General features: G+C 60.3%; 1 protein-coding gene across 26 annotated transcripts; it reads right to left on the reverse strand.

Annotated features, from left to right (window-relative positions):
• Positions 1-5,981: 5,981 nt before the first annotated feature.
• Positions 5,982-16,979, reverse strand: GREP1 (glycine rich extracellular protein 1). Of its 26 annotated transcripts, none has more exons than XM_086691449.1 (36): positions 16,879-16,961; positions 16,637-16,669; positions 15,640-15,669; positions 14,942-14,977; positions 14,579-14,611; positions 14,453-14,494; positions 14,104-14,211; positions 13,942-13,995; positions 13,493-13,513; positions 13,374-13,406; positions 13,248-13,289; positions 12,871-12,930; positions 12,143-12,172; positions 12,036-12,068; positions 11,912-11,947; positions 11,690-11,719; positions 11,574-11,606; positions 10,952-10,987; positions 10,570-10,599; positions 10,445-10,477; positions 9,651-9,686; positions 9,448-9,480; positions 9,328-9,363; positions 9,212-9,244; positions 9,065-9,100; positions 8,612-8,743; positions 8,294-8,338; positions 7,995-8,036; positions 7,845-7,877; positions 7,356-7,415; positions 7,247-7,276; positions 7,108-7,167; positions 6,861-6,974; positions 6,550-6,594; positions 6,397-6,450; positions 5,982-6,156 (listed from the first exon to the last, which is right to left on the reverse strand). In XM_086691449.1, the coding sequence occupies exons 1-36, from the start codon at positions 16,943-16,945 to the stop codon at positions 6,131-6,133; spliced, it is 1,635 nt and encodes a 544-aa protein (XP_086547575.1). In that variant the 5' UTR covers positions 16,946-16,961; the 3' UTR covers positions 5,982-6,130. The 26 variants fall into 26 exon arrangements, with proteins under 26 accessions (XP_086547575.1, XP_086547574.1, XP_086547585.1 ...); XM_086691448.1 differs by having other exon boundaries at positions 14,435-14,494; XM_086691459.1 differs by having other exon boundaries at positions 14,104-14,136; positions 16,879-16,960.
• Between the last annotated feature and the right edge of the window lie 1,244 nt (positions 16,980-18,223).

Genomic DNA, 18,223 nt, shown 5'->3' on the forward strand with positions numbered 1-18,223 from the left:
GAGTGATAAGGGAAGCTGGGAAGACGGCTCTGAAGGTGGCCAGAGCCCCCAGCGACAGGCCACTACTGGTATGGAATGCATGGTGGCCCCCACACCACGTCCAGGTCTTAAGCCCTGGAACCTCTGAATTTGGCCTTAACTGGAAAAAGGGACTGGGGGGCTTAGTCAGTTAAGTGTCCAACTCTTGATTTTGGTTCTGGTCATGATCTGATCTCACAGTCCTGAGATTGAGCCCTGTGTCATGGTCTGTGCTGACTGCACAGAGCCTGCTTGGGATTCTCTCTCTCTCTCTCTCTCTCTAAATAAACAAGAGAAAAGAAAAAAAGAAAAATTCAAAAGGAAAGGAGAGAAAAGAAAAGGCCTTTGCAGCTGTAATTAAATTAAAATAAATTAAAAACTTCAAGATGAGATCATTCTGTATTCAGGATGGGGCCTACATCCAATGACAGGTGTCAAAAGAGGAAAAAGAGGAAGATGTGAGACACAGACACAGGGTAAGGCCATCAGAAGACGGAGGCTGAGGCTGGAGGGATGTGGCCACAAGCTAAGGAACGCCAGGGGCTGCCAGGAGCTTGGAGACGCAAGGAAGGATCCTCCCCTAGAGCCTTGGGAGGAAGGAGCACAGCCCTGCAATACCCTGATTTGGGGTTTCTGGCAAATTCGTTTTATTTTAAGCCATCCAATTAGCGGCGGCTTGCTGAAGCAGTCACAAGCAATTCATATATTGCCTTTTTTGCTAGTGGGTTCCAGGCTCTCAGAGGTCGCCCACGGTCAAGTTGGCTTCCTGATACCACGCTTGAGTTGCTGTAGAAGAGCCCAATGAGATAGGACATCTGCCTGTTACCTGAGCCCAAGCCACCTGAGTAACAAAGGGAACTTTATTCTGAGTTGTACAGCCTGGGGAGAACCTGGCAGGGTGGGGGTGGAGGGGAGGGCAAGTAAAACGGGGACAGAATAGGGGCTTCCTTTCATGACTCACCTTGGGAGCCTTCCCGTCCCTGGGGATGACCTAGGCCTTGCATGTGAGGCTGCTGCTCCAGGGCCCAGTATCGGTTGTCCATCAGCACCGCTGCTATTCTGGTGCATCCAGACCTGCACAATCCTTGGATCTCTTTCAGTCCAAAGTCTGACTCAAAGGGCACCTGAGTGGCTCAGTGGGTTAAGCGTCAGACTTCAGCTCAGGTCACGATCCCGTGTTTGGTGAGTTTGAGCCCCGCGTCGGGCTCTGTGCTGACAGCTCAGAGCCTGGAGCCTGGTTCGCCTTCTTTGTTTCCCCCTCTCTCTGCTCCTCCCCTGCTCACGCTCTGCCTCTCAAAAATAAATAAACATTAAAAACAAGAAAAGAAAGTTGGACTCAAGGCTTGCAAGGCAGCAAGTTTCCCAGAAGCCATTCACACGCAAAGGAACAGGACCTTAGTGATGACATCCAAACCCCTCACTTTATAAGGGAAAATGAAACACCTTGCATACCCAGTCAGAACATTTTGAAGTCTTGTTTTCATTTCAAGCCAAGCGCCGTGTGCCCCCTGTCCCCACCGCGCCGGATAAGCAGCCAACTTATCTGCACAAGGGATGAGTTACATTCTCAAATAACCAGGCAAGAGGCTCGCTGTAGGGCAGTAGGGCAAAACGGAATAAAGACCCTATTCTTAAAACGAAGTTATTTTTAGACTTGCCCCTTCCACCCCAAACCTGGGCCTCTCCTCTGACACTGCCTCGCGCTTCCCCAGTCCAGGCTCTCACCGGCGCTTTCTCAATCTGCCAGAGGCGAAGGCGGTGAGGGCGCCCAGCCCCGGTGTCCAGGCAGGACGGCCTACTCACCCGCCCGCAGCCCCTCGGGGTCCACGGCCTCGCAAGGGCCAGGCCATCAGCAGGGAGGCGACAGGAAGAGGTACGGCGGCGGCGTCCGCGGCGGCGGCGGCAGCGGCGGAGGGAAGGCGGGCCGCAGCCAGGGGGCGCGGGGCGCGGGCGGCGCCAGCAGGTTGGAGGGCGAAGGCCGCGCGGGCAGCGGCGGCAGCGGTTGCGGGGGCGGCTCGGCGACCAGGGGCGGGCGGCCGCGCGCGCCTACAGGCCCGGGCGTGGCGGCGACGGCGGCCTCGGGCAGCGGCGGCAGCGGCAGGTGCGCGGGCGGCGGCGCGGGCGCCGGTAGGCGCGGCAGGTCCTGCAGCGCGAGCGCGGCGGCGGGCGGCGCGGGCACGCAGGCCTCGGGAGGCAGCTCCGGCAGCGCCAGGTGGGCGCCGGGGCCCCAGGGTGCCAGCGGCTCGGGCCGCAGCGGAAGCGCGGGCAGAGGCGGCAGCTCCGCCAGTGCGAGCGCCGAGGGCGGCGGCGGCGGCGGCGTGGGGCTCAGGCCGGGCGGCAGGCCCGGCAGCGGCGGGTGCGGCAGGGACGGCACGGGCGGCGTGGTCAGCGACAGCGACGTGCGGGACCGACCCAGCCGCGAGTGGCCGCGGGCACGGACGAGCCGCGGGTTCGAGCGGGAGCGTGGGAGCCGCGCCGCCAGCTTGGCAGTCGCTGCGGCGCAGCGACCTCCTCCCTCCCCTACGGCGGCCACGCACCGCGCGGGGGCCGACCCGGCCAATCACGGGTCAGTGCGCTGGCGGCCTTCGCGTGCGTCCCGCCAGGTAGAACGAGCTGCTGTGGCGGCCAATCAGAGGCGGCAGCGCTCCCTGTCAGCGTCTCCTTTCAGCCCTCCCACGGTCTCAACCAATCACGGTGTCCCGCGGTGCCCTTGGCCCCACCCCCTGCTAGCCCCGAGACCAGGAGCTGCACACGCGCAGTTGGCGCCCCCACCTGGCCTTAGCGTCGGCTGAGTGGCTGCGTTCCCGTGGCGGCCAACGAGGCGATAGGGCAGCCCTCCTGTTCCGGGGTTTGCACTTAGCGGTCCCGGAACGAGGCGCGCCTGGACGTGGGTCAAGACCAATGCAGATTTCAATTATCTTAAAGAAAAGAGAATTCAAAACCAAAATTTAGGGGTGGCCTAGTGACTCGGTTGTTTAAGCGGCTCACTCTTGATTTTGGCTCAGGTCATAATATCCCCCAACGATGAGACGGGAGTTCTGAGCGGAACTTTGTGCTGAACAAAGCAGCCTGCTTGGGATTCTCTCTCTCTGTCAAAATAAATATATTTAATATGCTTAAAAACTTAAAAAAAACCCCGAAATTTGATGACATGTAGTATTTGCGTTGTTAAGATATGAATGATGGGTGGGTGACAATCAGAAACGAAGGGATGGTAACTCTCTTTAAAACCGGAATATAGAAACCTTTATTAAAATATTAGATCATTTCTAGGTGAGAGGTGCGTGGGTGGTTCAGTTGATTGAGTGACTGACTCTTCATTTCGGCTCAGGTCATGATCTCGGCGTCATGGGTCTTCGCTGAGCATGGAGCCTGCTTGAGATTCTCTCTCTCTCTCTCTCTCTCTCTCTCTCTCCCTCCCTCTCCCTCTCCGTCTCTCTCTCCCCCCCCTTCCCTCTCTCCCTTCCTCTGTCCCTTGGTCGCTCGAGCTCACTCTCTCAAAATAAAAAATAAAAGCAAATCATATAGAAAAAAACATTTTGAGGTGCCTGGGTGGCTCATTCAGATAAGCATCCGACTTCAGCTCAGGTCATGATCTCATGGTTGGTGGGTTTGAGCCCTGCCTCGGGCTCTGTGCTGCTGGCTCAGAGCCAGGAGCTTGCTTGGGATTGTGTCTCCCTCTCTCTCCGTCCTTCCCCCACTTGTGTTCTCCCTCTCTTTCTCTCTAAAAAATAAACATTAAAAAAACTTTTTTTAAATTTCTAGGTGAGTTAGGCAGGATATCACTCAAGGACAGTGTGCTGGGCGGGCCCTGTGCCCAGATGTTAGCTTCTAATCCTTTGTTACTGTTAACAAAAAATCAACCGAGCCATTTTGAAGCTCTAACTGGCTTTAAGCGATTCGTGAATTGGATAGCATCCCACCCACCAAGTAGAAGGGAGCTGCAAGGAGTTGGGCAGAATGGAAGATTTTTACAGGAAGGAGGGTGAGGCAAGAAAGTTTAGCTAAAGAAAAGATTGTGACAGCAAGGTCACCTTCTCTTAGAGGGGAAGGGGGAGGAGGGGGGCAGAGGAGAATTAGGTAGATTACCTCATATTCCTTCAGGTGGGGTGGTGAGGCCCATGTGACATTACCCCAGTAGTGCGGACTAGAAAATCCCCGACTGGTTAAGACTACGTTTCCCGGAGGGAGGTTGGAACCGCAGTTGGTAAGGTAGGTAAGGTACTAAGCTCCCCTTTGGGGACTTGGCCTAAGTGGCCCCACCTTTAGCTTGTGGTTTCCTAACATCAGTAAAAAGATGTGATTTAGTGTATACCTTGGGGCAGAGAAAGACGAGACTATTTGGATATTTTATTTTAGTTTGAGAGAGAAAGCATGAGCAGGGGAAGGGCAGAGAGAGAGGGAGAGGGGAGAGAGAGAATCCTAGGCAGTCTCTATGCTGTCAGCTTGGAGCCCGACGCAGGGCTCGAACTCACCAGCTGTGGGGTTATGACCTGAGGTCGGACGCTTAACCCACTGAGACACCTAGTTGGATATTTTTTTTTTAATGAGTAGTTCTGTGAAAAAGGAAAAATCTAGGCCTCCCAAAGAGAGCAAATCAAATGAGGTTGGCTAAGAAAAATCAGGCTGGAATTCTGATGTTTATAGAATTTCCTAAAAGCTGATCAACCTTAAGCCTTATTTGTATTACTGTGAGGGTCGCCAGAGGTGTGGGCTTGGAAGGGCAAAAGGCCATAAGCCAGAGGCTCAGAGAGATGGTTCTGGCACGGGCCTGCCCCTGAGTAGGAGCTCGGAACAGCGGGTCAGTCCCCAGTTGTGCCACCTCCACGCTGGAGCCGGGCAAAAAGACTACTGGGCGTCCACATTTCTGTGCAAGAAGATCTGTACGCGTGGGGTAAGAAAAACAGGCAATCCAGTATCACCAGTACTGATACTGGGTCAGTAACTGGCTTTTTAAGATGTTTGAAAACGTTCAGGAATCGGAGATGGTAAATGTCTGATTTCTTCATTTCCAAGAGCCCTTTAAGTACTCAGAAAGAACTTAGTGGTTGGATTTTGTATATCAAGGAGATTATGTGTATAATTGAAGTGTATAAGGGAATTGAGGTCATCAGGTTTGGAAGGCATGCTAAATCTTCAGGGAGAAGTCAGATCTGGCAAATTCGTAATCTAACTTGAGCATTCATCCAAGAATGTGGGAGTGAGTTTTACATCCAAATTGTAAAGTTAATTAGTACAATACCATTGGAAAGCAAGTGAAAGGCTTAAGAAAAAGATTTCGAGGGGCACCGGGGTGGGGGGGAGGCACAGTTGGTAAGGGTCCGACTTCCGCTCAGGTTATGATCTCACCATTTGTGAGTTAGAGCCCCGCGTCGGGCTCTGGGCTGACAGCTCAGGGCCTGGAGCCTGCTTTGGATTCTGTCTCCCACTCTCTCTGCCCCTCCCCTGCTCACACTCTTTCTCTCTCTCAAAAAATGAAAAATAAAAACATTTTAAAAAATTAAAAAGAAAAAGATTTTGGGGCGCCTGGGTGGCGCAGTCGGTTAAGCGTCCGACTTCAGCCAGGTCACGATCTCGCGGTCCGTGAGTTCAAGCCCCGCGTCGGGCTCTGGGCTGATGGCTCAGAGCCTGGAGCCTGTTTCTGATTCTGTGTCTCCCTCTCTCTCTGCCCCTCCCCCGTTCATGCTCTGTCTCTCTCTGTCCCAAAAATAAATAAACGTTGAAAAAAAAAAAATTTAAAAAAAAAAAAAAAAAAAAGAAAAAGATTTTTAGTGGAATAACTAATAAATAGACTATAAATTTACACATAAATAATGGACACGTCCCCTAATTTGATTGTGGCTCCCCCGCTCAAGCGGGACAAAGTGATGGATGGATAGAAGCGGGATGGACGAATGAGGTGCCGGCCGGGGCTGCCCCACCCCAGCCAGCGATCCCCCTACCACGGCACAAAGAGGCAAACAGGGAAGCACGTGGTCTTTATTAATCCTTTCAGCCCGCAGGAGACCCCAGGCCAGAAGCCAAGCCCCAGGGTCTGGCTGGTCGTCCTCACCCACACCGGGCTGTGGTTCTGAGGCACTCAGGATGGGTGGTGATGGAAGGGCCTCGGCGCTCAGCATTTTCCAAGAGAACAGTGGCCTGGGAGGAGGCAGGGCCCCGGTGAAGTCTGGACCCCTCCTCACCTCCCAGGCGACTTGAGCCCTCTCACTCCTCTGGTGTCTAAGATCAGTCACTCAGCACAGACCTACAGGTGACCTGAGAGCCTGCCATCCCTCCCAAGGGCTGGGACAGCCCCAGGGACAGCCCCAGGGCAGCCTGGAGGGGCCACAATGGTGGTGCCGGGTGAGTGGGGGACAGGGCCGCTGTGATGCCTCTCACCTCCATAGCCATTTCCCAGCAGGCCACTGCCACCTCTCTTCACCTCAGGGCTGCCTAAGGCACAGACAAGCCAGGGCACCAGGTCACCGGAGGACTTCAAAGTCCTCCTGCCCTTCCCGGCTTCACCCCGGGCCCTGGGATACTGCCACTCACCGAAGGGTCCAGGGCCCAACTCTGGCCTCAGCTGTCCATATGTGCCTGGGGGGAAGGACAGAAGGTGGGAGCACGGAGTCCCCAGTGGCTTTCACTTGGGGTCTGTCACTTCCCCTTCTTGTTCTAGCATCCAGGTTCATGCTCAGGGTCCCTCGCCCCTCGCCTCTCCTCCAACCCCATCCGTTCCTGCCTACCCACCCTGTTCCTGTCCTGTTCCCTCTCTCCAGGGCTGTGGGTGGGCCTGGGCCCAGGGCGCAGCTCCCTACAGCCACCGGGACAACCCCACGATGCTTTTCCACATAGCCCATTACCTGGCTGGCTCCTGACCCCTGGATATGCGCCTCCGGCCCCATATCCAGGCTTCAGGGCAAGCACCCAGGGCTGGACGGAGGGCCAAGAAGAGCCCCTTAGGGTCCCAGCCTGACCTGCAGAAGGAGAGCTGCTGTGGGTACCTGTCCCCACCAGGGCAGGACATCCAGGGCCTCAGAAGCCCCCGCCCGGTTGGCGTGGTCCCCGTGGCCCTTGCCAGGGTTCACCCCCAAAGCACCCATTTCCTACCGTTTCCTTCAGGTCCTGGAGCTGCTGCCTTGGGGTAGACTGGCGCTGCTTCCCCGAACCCTGCAAGAGATCCAAGTGATTCCTGCCCAGCCCCTGGATGCCCCTCCCCCCCGTCGCCTGCACTCTCCCCCAGACTCACCATTCCTAAAGCCATTGGCCCCAGGGAACTCTGGAGGAAGGAGAAGGTCAGAGACAGGAGTAGCCCCTGAGTCCAGTGCTCCCCACCCCACCCCAGCACCCCCAGGCACCTGGCTGCAGGTGGGCCTCAGGGAAGACCCCAGCTCCCAGACCATTCCCGTAGCCGAACCCTGCAAGACAGAAGTTGGAGAAAGACTGGGTGAGTGGTGGGGGTAGGGGCCCAGGGTGACCAGCGCACGGACAGACAGGAGGCACCAGACACACAGACTGACTCGGAAGCAACCCAGAGAGGGCCTCACACATTCTCCCCACCCTCAGTCGGCTAACCCTGTGCCACCCCTGGTGTCCCACCTTCCAGAAGCTTCTCCTGACCTCCCTCTGGGCAGCTTCCCTTTCCACCTCAGGACTGTGCCTCAGTCTGCCACTCTGCCCTCACCGGAGACAGGGTGGCACCTGGTTCTGGCCATAATTACGGCCTAGTGCACAGTTAAACGTGTGCCGGCTACATCGGGAAAGAGCCAGATGCGGCAACAGACAGGAGCAAGGAGGGCTTGCCACAAGGAAAGTGGCAGCCTGCACCCAGGGGACCAGGCGCTCACCGACTTTCTGAGGCTTGAGGCCACCACCAAAGCCTGGGGGAGAGGAAATGGGGATAGAGATTGGGGGGGGGGGTGGTCAGCCAAAGTCTCTTGACTCCACTCTTCTCGAGCTGGGGACAGGAGAGGCAGGAAAGGGAAGGGCCTTCTCACCCAGTTCTGTTCCTGCTCCATAGCCGTTCGGGGGCCGGTATCCTGTGGGGAGAACAGAGATCAGCGGAGAGTACCCAGACTTTCCCTAACGCCCTGGGGGTCAAGGACGGACCTTATGGGTTCTCAAGAGGAGGAAGGGATCCTCCCTATCAACAGGAAATGGAATCAGAAGAAATGGGCTTAGAAAGCAGCAAGAGAAACTGAGGGTAAACTCTGGGAGGAACTTCCTTTCCCTAAGGAGCCTGAACAGCTGAGGCAGACTGGGGCACAAAGATGATGGAGGAGTGACAGACTCACACCTGCTTTCTGAGGTTTCATTCCCCACTGGATGGCCGGAGTTGGTGCTAGGAAGAAAGCCAAGCGACAGGAGTGAGCTTAGGGCAGGGAGGGTCAGGAGTGCTGCAGGCTGCCCTTGGTGCAAGGGCTGGCGGCGGGGCTGCCATACTGGGGGTCCCGTGGGGTCTCAGGGCCAGTCTAGGCTTTCCCTCAGGTGGCTCTGTGTGACAGCCTCAGGCTCAGCTGGAGAACGGGCAGGGGCTTGTGGCAGCCCAGCTAGACCCAGCCCCTCCTGGGACCAGGTATCCCCTGCTGCCCCCCAGACCCCACTCCACACTGACCTGGGAACTTGCCATTCTGCACTGGGGGAGGGGGCCGAGATTTGGGGCCCCAGCCGCCCCCTTTGTCAGAAGGGACCCCCGAAGTGGGAGGCCTGGGGAGCAGCAGTGGAGGGACCCTCCCATTGCAGGGACCTAGATGGGGGGGGGGGGGAGGGCAGTGAGCCCAAGTTGGCGCCTACCCCAGGCTGCTCTCCTGGCCTCAGCCTGGCCAAGCCACCAGCCCTCAGCGGCTTCCAGGACAGACACAGCTTGGGCGGGAGGGGGGAGGGCGGGCGGGGCACTGGCTAGGCCAGAAAAAGCCCTGTTCCTGCAGTGCTAGGGGGGCAAGGTGACCCACATCTAACATGGCACCTGCTGTTGGCCCACCCAGCCCCTCTGCCTTCCAGCAACATCCCTCCCACCTCCCTCCTGGTGCACATCCCTTCACCCCCAGCCCCACCCCAGGAGCCTCACCTGGCTGGGCCCCCACCCCAATTCCATTGCCATATCCTGGAGAGAAAAAGCAGGGATGTGAGGGGCAGTATTGGTGGGGTGGGGGAGGGTTCTGGAAGGAGGCAGGAGGAGGTGCAGGATAGACATGGGGGGGGGTCTCTCACTTGCCTGGCTTCTGAGGTTTCACACCTCCTCCAAGAGCTGCAGGAGAGACAGGAGACTTGAGACCTTAAGTTTCTAAGAAGGAGCTCTGTCTCCCCTCTTGAGGCCCCCACTGCACTCACCTGCCGGGAGCTGCAACCCAGGCCCTGGGGCATATCCTGGGAAGAGAAGCAGGCTTGAGGACAGGGGCTGGGGTGCACAGACTTCAGGGCAAGGCCCATGAGGGGCAGGGGTGGGCTCACCTAGCTTCAGAGGGCTCATGCCCCTTCCCAGGCCTGGGAAGAGACACAAGCAGGATGAGGGGACCCCACCCTGCTCCTTCTCTTCTCCAGGACCCAACTCTTGGCCCCACGGGACCCCGTGCCCCGTCCTCCCCTATCTCCACCCCACCCCCCAGCACTCCAGGGCCTGCCCCTACCTCCCTCACCTGGCTGGGCCCCCTCACCTGGGAAGACTCCGGCTCCCAGCCCATTCCTGTAAACTGGGAGACAGGGTGTGAGTCATGAGGGGGAATGGTGCGGTGGGGGGAGCAGACAGTTTCTGGGGGTAGAGAGGGGTGGGGGCCTGACCCCAGTCCCAATTCTTTCTGGGATCCCCCCCACCTCCGGCGCCAGGCAACTCTCCCAACACCAGCTGGGTGTCTGACGGTGTCTCTCGGCCCAGATGCCAGCAGACGGCGTCAGAGCCCACAGGTTAAGGGCTCAGTGCCCCACCCCCCACTTCAGCAACCATCCCCAGTCCAGGGGTCACCTGTGCCTCTGACCCACCGGCTAGAAATCGAGCTCTCTGGGTCTGGCTAATTTGCTAGAGCCGCTCACAGAACTCCGAAAAACATTTGACTTCTCAGAGTGCAGGCTTATTAGAAAGGCTAGAACTCAGGACCAGTGCAGGGAAGAAATGCCCAGGGCCTGCGGGAGCGCCCGAGGGGCTTCCACCCCCTCCGAGCCTTTTGGGTTTTCATGGAGGCTTTGTTACGCGGAAGAGCCTCTCATTCCCCAGCCCGGCCTCCTTCCCAGAGCTCAAAGGATGGGACCGAAGGTGGGACCCAATCACGGAGTGGTATCCCCCGGCAACCAGCTCCCAACCCTAGGCGGCTCGTTAACATAACAAAAGAACACCTCCTGCGGCCTTTAGGAAATTACTACGCTCTTAGGAGCTCTGTGCCAGAACCGGGGATCGAATACTTATTTCTTCTTACAAGTCACAGTATCACGGGGCCAGGACCGAGAAAGGCTTTACCTGGCTTCTGGGGCTTCCCGCCTTCACCAACGCCTGAAGAAGAGATGGGACCGGGTGAGCCGCCGACTCCCCATCTCTGGGCCTCTCCTCCACAACCCTGGCGGCCCCAGCGCCCGCTTCCCTACCTGGTCCGTAGCTGATGGGAACCACGGGGCCTGTGTGGACGGGAGAGGCTCAGGTATGGAAGGAGGCCAGGGGACGAGCCAGAAACCTGGGGCCTCCTCCTCTGCTACCTCCATGCGATCGTCTGCTCCACCCTCTGAGTCTGGCAGGACCCCCAGAATGGGGCTTGGGTGAAGAGACGCGCTGCCCCCCAAGCCCTCCTCTCCTCACCTGCTCTGTAGTCTTTGTGAGCTAGAGGGGTGAGCCGAGGGTGGGGGTTGGGCTGGCTAAGGTGGAGGTCCCCCCAGCTGTTCTGAAATGGTCACCAGCCCTGCCCCTGCAAGGCCCGGAGGGAGGTGGGAGAGGACACCCAGAATTGCACTCCCCAGACCTCACCAGTCTCACCTGGCTGGCCTCCCAGCCCGTTGCCGTTCCTGAATCCTGGGGGGACAGAAGGACACGGGGTGTGAATGGGGGCAGGGGAGCTCAGGGTTTGGGGGAGGTGGAGAGAAACAGGGAGGGGTGAGGCTCACCTGGCTTCTGGATCTTACTGCCCCCCCTCACTTAGGCCTGGGGAGGCAGAGGCTGATGTGGACCCCACCAGACCTCTCCTCTTGGTCCCCACACACCCCCAGCTCCTGCTTTTTCTCCCAACCCTCAGGACCCAGACCCGGCTGCCTTCCATGGGTTCCTGTTGTCATAAGTGGGGGGACGGGGCGGGGTGGGGGGAAAGGAAAGCTGGATGGGGATGAGGGACAGTGTTTGGAGGGGCTCAGGAGGAGGCAGGACACAGCTGGCTAGGGCTAGGAGGCCACTGAGGTTTCATGCCCCTCCCAGGCCACAGTTCACCTCTCCATCTCCCCAGCGCTTGGAACCCAGCCCCCCACCCCCACCCCCGTGTAGAGCCTGGCCCCTGGCAGCCCTGCCTCCCAGCCATTCCCAGATCCTAGAGAGGATCCTTAGGGAGTAGGGGGTGCTCTGGCTTCAGGGGGTTCATGGATACAGATAAGACCAGGGCAGGAATCACCTGGCTTCTGAGGCTTCCTGCCCCCACCAAAGCCTGGAGAAGACACAGGAGCAGGTGAAGGACAAGGGAGCCCCCATCTCAAGACCTCCCCACGGTCCTCCCCACCCCGCTCCTACCTGCTCCATATCCGTTCTGGGTCGCTGGGCCTGTGGGAGAGGAAGGGTGAGTTGGGGGGATTTGGGGCCAGGTGAAGGTGCCCCCTTCAGAGCCAAGCCAGAAAGCTAGAATCCCGGAGGCTTTCTCTCAGCCCTCCCTCAATTATTTACCAGTCCGGCCTCCGCAAGGCCTGGAGGGGAGAGGACGCCTAGACGCGGGCACCCAGACCCCACCAGTCTCACCTGGCTGGGCTGCCAGCCCGTTGCCGTTCCCGAATCCTGGGGGGGCAGATAGGGGCTGTGTGAATGGGGGAGGGGAGCTTAGGTTTGGGGGAGGTGGCGAGAGACAGGCAGGGGCGAGGCTCACCCGGCTTCTGGGGCTCCACACCCCCTCCAAAGCCTGGTGGAGACAGGGAGCAGGTGAGGGTCCAGTCCCCGTCTCTGGGTGTCCCCAGAGCCCTGGGACGCCCCTACCTGGTCCATAGCCGTTTTGAGTTGCAGGGCCTGGTGGAAAACAAGAGGGCTCTGGGTACAGCCTCTCTTCTGAGGCTCCCCCTGAAGCCTGGCCCCTGTGGCTCTGAATTCACCACCATACCCACCCCGTTGAGTCCCTGACCTGCCCTTGGGGCCCAGCCCCCTGGGAAGCCTGGACGCCACCCCCCGCTGCCTGGGTGCCACCTGGTTGGGTTATCACCGCCACCATGTGCGTCAACCAGCCAGGAAGGTAGACTCGGACACTGCTTCCTGTCACCAATCGCAGGCTCAGTGCCAGCTCCTGCCGCCTCAGCCGCTGAGCTGTTTCCACAGCCTGTACCCTCTCTGGTCGCCTCTTGGAGGCCCCAGCTCAAGCACCCACAGGCGTTTCAGCGGGCCCCAGCCAGCGGTCTTCTCCCTGCCAAACCCGGCGGGCGCCTTGGCCTCTCTGTTGCCTTCATGCTCCTTTCCTGTCCTCCCCCAGAGCGACCCAGGCTCTGGAGGGGCCTGTCCCCCACCTGCCCACCCCCGGCGGTCTGCCACACCGGCTGGGGAAGGCGGTGGCCTGGGGGTCTCGTGTGGCTTCTGCGGCTTTACTCCCCCACATCCCCCAGGGCATGGGGAAGACTTGGGGGGGGGGGCTGCCTGGCCCCTCGTCCTCCCCCCGAATCATAACTACACCTGGTCACCTCAGGGACCCCCACTCTCCTGGAGCTCCGGGCCCTCACCTGGTTGCACTCCTGCTCCTGGGAAGGCGCCGCCTCCCGGCCCATTCCCGTTCCCGAATCCTGGGGAGACAGAGCAAGAGGGAGTAAGAAGGATGTGGACGACTGACAGGGAGACAAGCAGTGGGGCTCGCCTGGCTTGTGTGCTTTTCCACCCCCACCAAACCTGGGGAAGAGACTGGCCGATGAGGGACCCAGAAGCCCAGCCAGGCTCCCGGCTTCAACCCCACCCCCTGGCCAGCCCTCGTCCAAAGCCATTCTGAGCTGCGAGATCTATTCGGAGCCACATGGGGACATCACCCCAGCAATCTCCCGCCAGCAATCAATTTTCTGCCCCCTCTAGTCCCTGACGTGCCCCAGCTTGGACCAGGCGCCCTCACCTGGCTGGGCTCCAGCTCCCATCCCATTCCCATTGCCAAATCCTAGGAAGAAAGAGAGAGGGAGTAAGGGGAGGCCGGGAGACCCGGCGAAAGGAGATTGGGACATAGGGACAGGGTGCGGCTCACCTGGCTTTTGTGGTTTCACGCCCCCTCCAACTCCTGAGAAAGGGTCAGGGACCAGGTGAAGGAGCCTGGAGCTCCCTTGAACCACCACCCCCCCGTATCCTCCTGGCCCCCACCCCTACCTGGTCCCTGAGCCACAGGGCCTGTGGAGAGAGGGAAGGCAGGGCTGGAGCTGGGCCAGTGTGGCTGCTGAGGGTGGGCTCACCGCCTCCTATGCTGCCCTCACCCAGGACCTCTGTGTCCCTCAACTGTTCTTTGCAGGAAGCATGCCCTGAGAAGGGCCTGGGATTCGGGAAGGCCCTCCCCGAGACCACGGCTCTTGCCACAGGAGTGGCGGCAGCAGCCCAATGAGGGGAACAGCTCCTGAGAGGGAGACACGGTGCCCGAGCTGGGGGCATGCAGAGAGGGCTACTCTCTTCCCCTGGTTGCTGAGGTTGCATTCCCCCTACCAGGCCCGGGGAGAGACCGAGGCTGAGCCGCTCCCCACAACTTTCTCCCCCTCTGGTTCCCTGGTTCCACTTCTACCCGCACCTCCTTTCCCTCCCGGGGCCCCGTCTCCGGGTGTCCTCACCTGGCTGGGCTCCAAGCCCCGGGAAGGCACCAGCAACCAGTCCATTTCCATATGCTGGGGAGGCAGAGCCAGACGGCGTAAGGAGGGGACTGGGCTTCAAAGGGAGCCAGACAGAGAACAAGGTGGACGGAAGGGTGGGCACGGACGGGGGGGGTGTCTCACCTGGCTTCTGGGGTTTCACACCACCTCCAAAACCTGGGGAGAAAGATGTGGCAGGTGAGGGGATCCCAGCGACCCAGCCTCCTCCTGGGGCTCCATAGCTGTGCTGAGCTGTGGGGTGAGGCAGGGGGCTTTTGGGGTCCCAGCTGAGGTGGGGGTGAAGCAAGGGTGCCCTTCTCCCCTCCCCAAGCCAGACATGAGGAACTCTTATGGTCCCCTTCCACCTCCAGTAAGTCACCAGTTCTGCCCTGGGGGAGCCGGGGAGAGGACACTCCTGATGCTGACCCCGCCTCATCGGCCCCACGTCAGACCCATCCCTCTTCTCCCACCGCACCTGGCTGGGCCACCGCACCTGGGAAGGCCCCTGCTGCTAGCCCATTTCCGTTCCCAAACCCTGGGGAGAAAGGGCAGGAGGGGGTCAGGGAGGAATAAGGGAATAATAGGGGGCAGAGATGGGGAGACAGGGTGGGGGGCTCACCTGGCTTCTGGGGTTTCACACCCCCTCCAATGCCTGGGAGGGAGATGGGAATCGAGTGAGGGTCTCGGATCCCATTTCAGGAGCACCTCTAGAATCCTGGCCCCAGCTCCCCATCACCCTGGGCCCACCTCTACCTGTTCTGTAGCCATTCTGAGCTGGGGGGCCCATCGGGAGAGGGAGGGATGAACTGGAGAGGTTTGGGGTCTACCCAGCGTAGGGGTACGAGGCCCTTAGACCCAGCCGGAAACAGCAAGTCAGAAGGCTCCCGATCTGCCCCCTCAATCCTTAAAAAATCCTGACCCTCCCCTCCAAGGTCTAGGAGGCAGACAGAGAAAACCAACCCCCAGAGCCCACCAGTCTCACCTGGCTGGGCTCCCAGGCCATTCCCGTTCCCAAATCCTGGAGGGACAAATGGAGACAGGGGTGTGAGAGAAAGGTGGGGAGACAGAGCTGGGGCTGGGCAGGGCCCACCTAGCTTCTGAGGTTGAACATCCCCACTGAAGCCAGGGGAGACCCAGGGCACAGGTGAGGGACCCCGGATCCCCTTCCTCAGGGTCGCCCAGGACCCCTGCTCCCCGCTGCCGGTCATTCTGAGCAGGCCTATGGGAACTCAGCTCCGGTCGGTCCATCCCAAAGAGGGTGGACAGGACCGCTGGTGCACAGGAAGGGGGCCTTGGAGCCCACTCCCCTCTTTCCACTCCCGCAGGCCCAGAGGACATGCAGTGAGCCATGCTTGCTCGCCCGGGAGTGGGGCTCAGCGGGGGCAGCACAGGGAAGAAGCAGGGAGAGGAAAGACTGGGGGTGCCCAGGGCAGGTCCACGGGTGAGATGACACCAGAGCCGTCTTGGTGGATTCCGGGGGGGGGGGGGGGGGGAATGTGTGCAGCAGGAAAAGGAGAGACCTACACCTGCCACAAGGGATCGCTGGTTTGCTTCTCTACCTGGGGGTGGGGGTGGGGGGGGGTGGGGGGGGGGGGCGCGGGGAGGGGGTCAGCACTGTCCCCACATATTCTGAGGCAGCTGCTTCTCCCAACCCCCAAATCCCATTTGCCCGTCTCTCACCTGCTCCCAGGCCACTGGGGGGGCCGTAGCCTGAGTGGAGGAAACAAGAAGTTGAGCCTGGGGGCCAGGAGGGGCCAAGGGCTGGGGTGCCTCACCCTTGTTCAGAGGACACAGTTGCTCCCACCCTGCCCACCCTCTCAGCCAGCTTTACCTGATCTGTAGCCATTGGGGGTCCCTAAGCCTGTGGGTTGAGGAGAAGGAGGCGAACTTAGGAGGGGGCAAAGGTCTGAACCTGAATGCCGCCCCCCCCCCCCCCCCCCCCCGCTCTGCAAGAGCGGAACCCCTCTCTGGGCCTCAGTTTCCCCTCTGGTCACAGGAGGGGCAAGGACAGAGCCAGGTGAGTAGCCAGCAGCAGGGTCATGGAGGGAGGGGGCAGATCCCCTGCGCCTCCCACAGGGGTGTGTCGGCCTCTACCCTCCATTCGGATTCTGGAGTGTCCCTGGGAAGCCTCCCTTCCCGGAAACCTCATCCTCCTGGCGCCCCACCTTCTAATCTTTCCCTCCTGCAGCTCAGGTGCATCTGGTCTCAGCAGGGATCCCCTTCTCCCACCCTGAAGACCCCACAGGTTCCTGGAGTGAAGACCCTTCTGTGACACTCTGGCCCCCCTCCCCCCGTCCCTGGGCCCCTTTGTCTTCTCCCCCCTGCCCTGCCTCCAGGCCTTTGCCCTGTCTTACTGCCAGGATGTGCTTCCCCTTCCCTGTCACAGCTTGCCCCCTTTGAACACCTAGTTCCAACCCCTCCTCTGGGATGTTCTCATGCCCCATCCCATTCCTGTTCCAAAGGTGTGGGGTGTCTTTGCTCCACACACTTGAGCTGACCATGGACGAGACTGTCTGCTACGAAGACAGGGAGGGACCCTGTGCTCTCTTGGGGCCCACATCAGGATCTTAGAACTAGGTAGGGAACATCTGGGGCTCTCCCCCCAGAGGGCTCCCAGACCCCTGGGGGAGAGACCAGGCCCTCTTCCTTGACCCCAGTGCCAGGAGGGACTGCTTACCTTTCCCTAGGCCTGGAGACAATGGAGGTAGCCCTGGGGAGCAAGGAGGTGCTGACTCCGGGTGGGGACCCCAGAGGTGGAGAGGGAGCAGGACCCAGGCATCCATCCCCTGCCCAGGACAGACTTCACACCCGGACCTCCCTCTCTCCGGAGCCCTAGCATTGGCCCAGGGCTGTACCTAGGCCCCCCAAACCCAACCTCAGCAACCTCAGCAACCTCAGCTGCCCGCCTTCGGCCCTCACCGCCTTGCAGGCTTTCAGAAGTCAGGCAGAGCAGGAAAAGCGCCACGGGGAAGGCCCAGGTGCCCATGATGCCGAGTGGGACAGGATGGCACCCACCCTTCGGGCCTTTAAACACCCCTGCTGGGTGGGGTCTCGCCCGGGCCCCCCAGCTGTGCGTGGCAGAGGCTCTGCTGGCAGAACCCAGGGGGCCAGCCCCCACCTCTCTCTGTGGCATGACTCCAACCCCTCGACTTCTCCCCGCCCCACCCCTCATCCATCATGGGTGCTGACAGCTGGGACAGGCCCCCACCTGGCCCCTGGGGCTCCTCCACCCGTCAGGGTTGGGGCCCCGGCGCCAGACCTCGGGGGCTCAGATTCCCTCCCAGCAGCTGGCAAGGGGCAGGCAGGCACCCCAGGCCCAGCCCATATAGAGCCGGAGAGAGGAGGGAAAGCCAGGCCCAGAAATGTGGGGGGGGGGGGGGGGGGCAGGCAGGGGAGACTGTGATGAGTTACTGTGATACACAGAGAGCGGGGCAGGGGCGGGGGGCAGAGACCAGAGTGTTCCAGAGGCGTGTGGAAACGCCAACAGTACAGTGGACGACAACAGGCCGCGTGTCCACAGGAAGAGCTTGTCTAGCCCTGGAGGCTCAGGGACCATACCAGGAGGTGGCCCATGGTCTCCCAACAGAGGCTGCACGTACAAGAGCGGGCCCGGCCTCCCTTCTACAGGAGGTGGTGACACCCAGGGAGCCTGTCCAGGGATCCTCACTGTTCCTTGAAAGCCTGGTGGGGGCCCACCCGCTGAAGGAGGCCCTCTCAGCTTCACCCCTTTCTCCTGGCCAGCTCCAGCAGCAATGACTCTACCCCTGGGGGGGTGCTGGCGGGGGTGGGAGGGCACTGCTTGAGGTGGAATGGGGACAGGACCGCAAGAAGGGTGCCAGAGGCCAGTTAGCGCTCTGTTTCTCGGGGGTGGGCCGATGAGCCTGGAGCCCAGGCCTGCGTGAGGACTTGGTGAGGACCCAAGTAGGGGAAGACGGGAGAGGCGGCCCCGGGAAGTGCCAGGAGTGAACCCCACTGAGCTGGCTGGGGACGGCAGTGACTCAGGCCCCCTGGGCCCTAGTCCAGAAGGCCCCACACCCTGTCTGATGGTCTGGCCCCTGCCCAGCCCGCCCCTCCTGGCACCTCTGTCTAAGGATACAGCCAGCCAGGGCGGGGACCTAGAGAGGGGCTACCACGGGGAGTGGGCGACACGGGTCTTCTTGCTGTAAGGCTTCTGAGATCACAACACACACAGGGGCCAGCTCCGGCCATGGCGGACAGCAGGGCTTTTACGAGATACACCCTCACTTGGAGTACCCCCCACCGC

The sequence above is a fragment of the Puma concolor genome, chromosome E3 (genome assembly GCF_028749965.1).
Source record: "Puma concolor isolate L17-30 chromosome E3, mPumCon1.1.hap2, whole genome shotgun sequence".
Classification (NCBI taxonomy): domain Eukaryota; kingdom Metazoa; phylum Chordata; class Mammalia; order Carnivora; family Felidae; genus Puma; species Puma concolor.

Coding starts and splice junctions, on each gene's coding strand:
- GREP1 (XM_086691448.1), bottom strand. CDS start 16,945: ATGGGCACCTGGGCCTTCCCCGTGGCGCTTTTCCTGCTCTGCCTGACT. Junction 11,948..12,035: donor TGTGGAGCCCCAGAAGCCGG/GTGAGCCTCGCC, acceptor CTGCCCCCCCAG/GATTCGGGAACGGCAACGGG. Junction 7,416..7,844: donor CCTCAAGCCTCAGAAAGTCG/GTGAGCGCCTGG, acceptor TCTGTCTTGCAG/GGTTCGGCTACGGGAATGGT.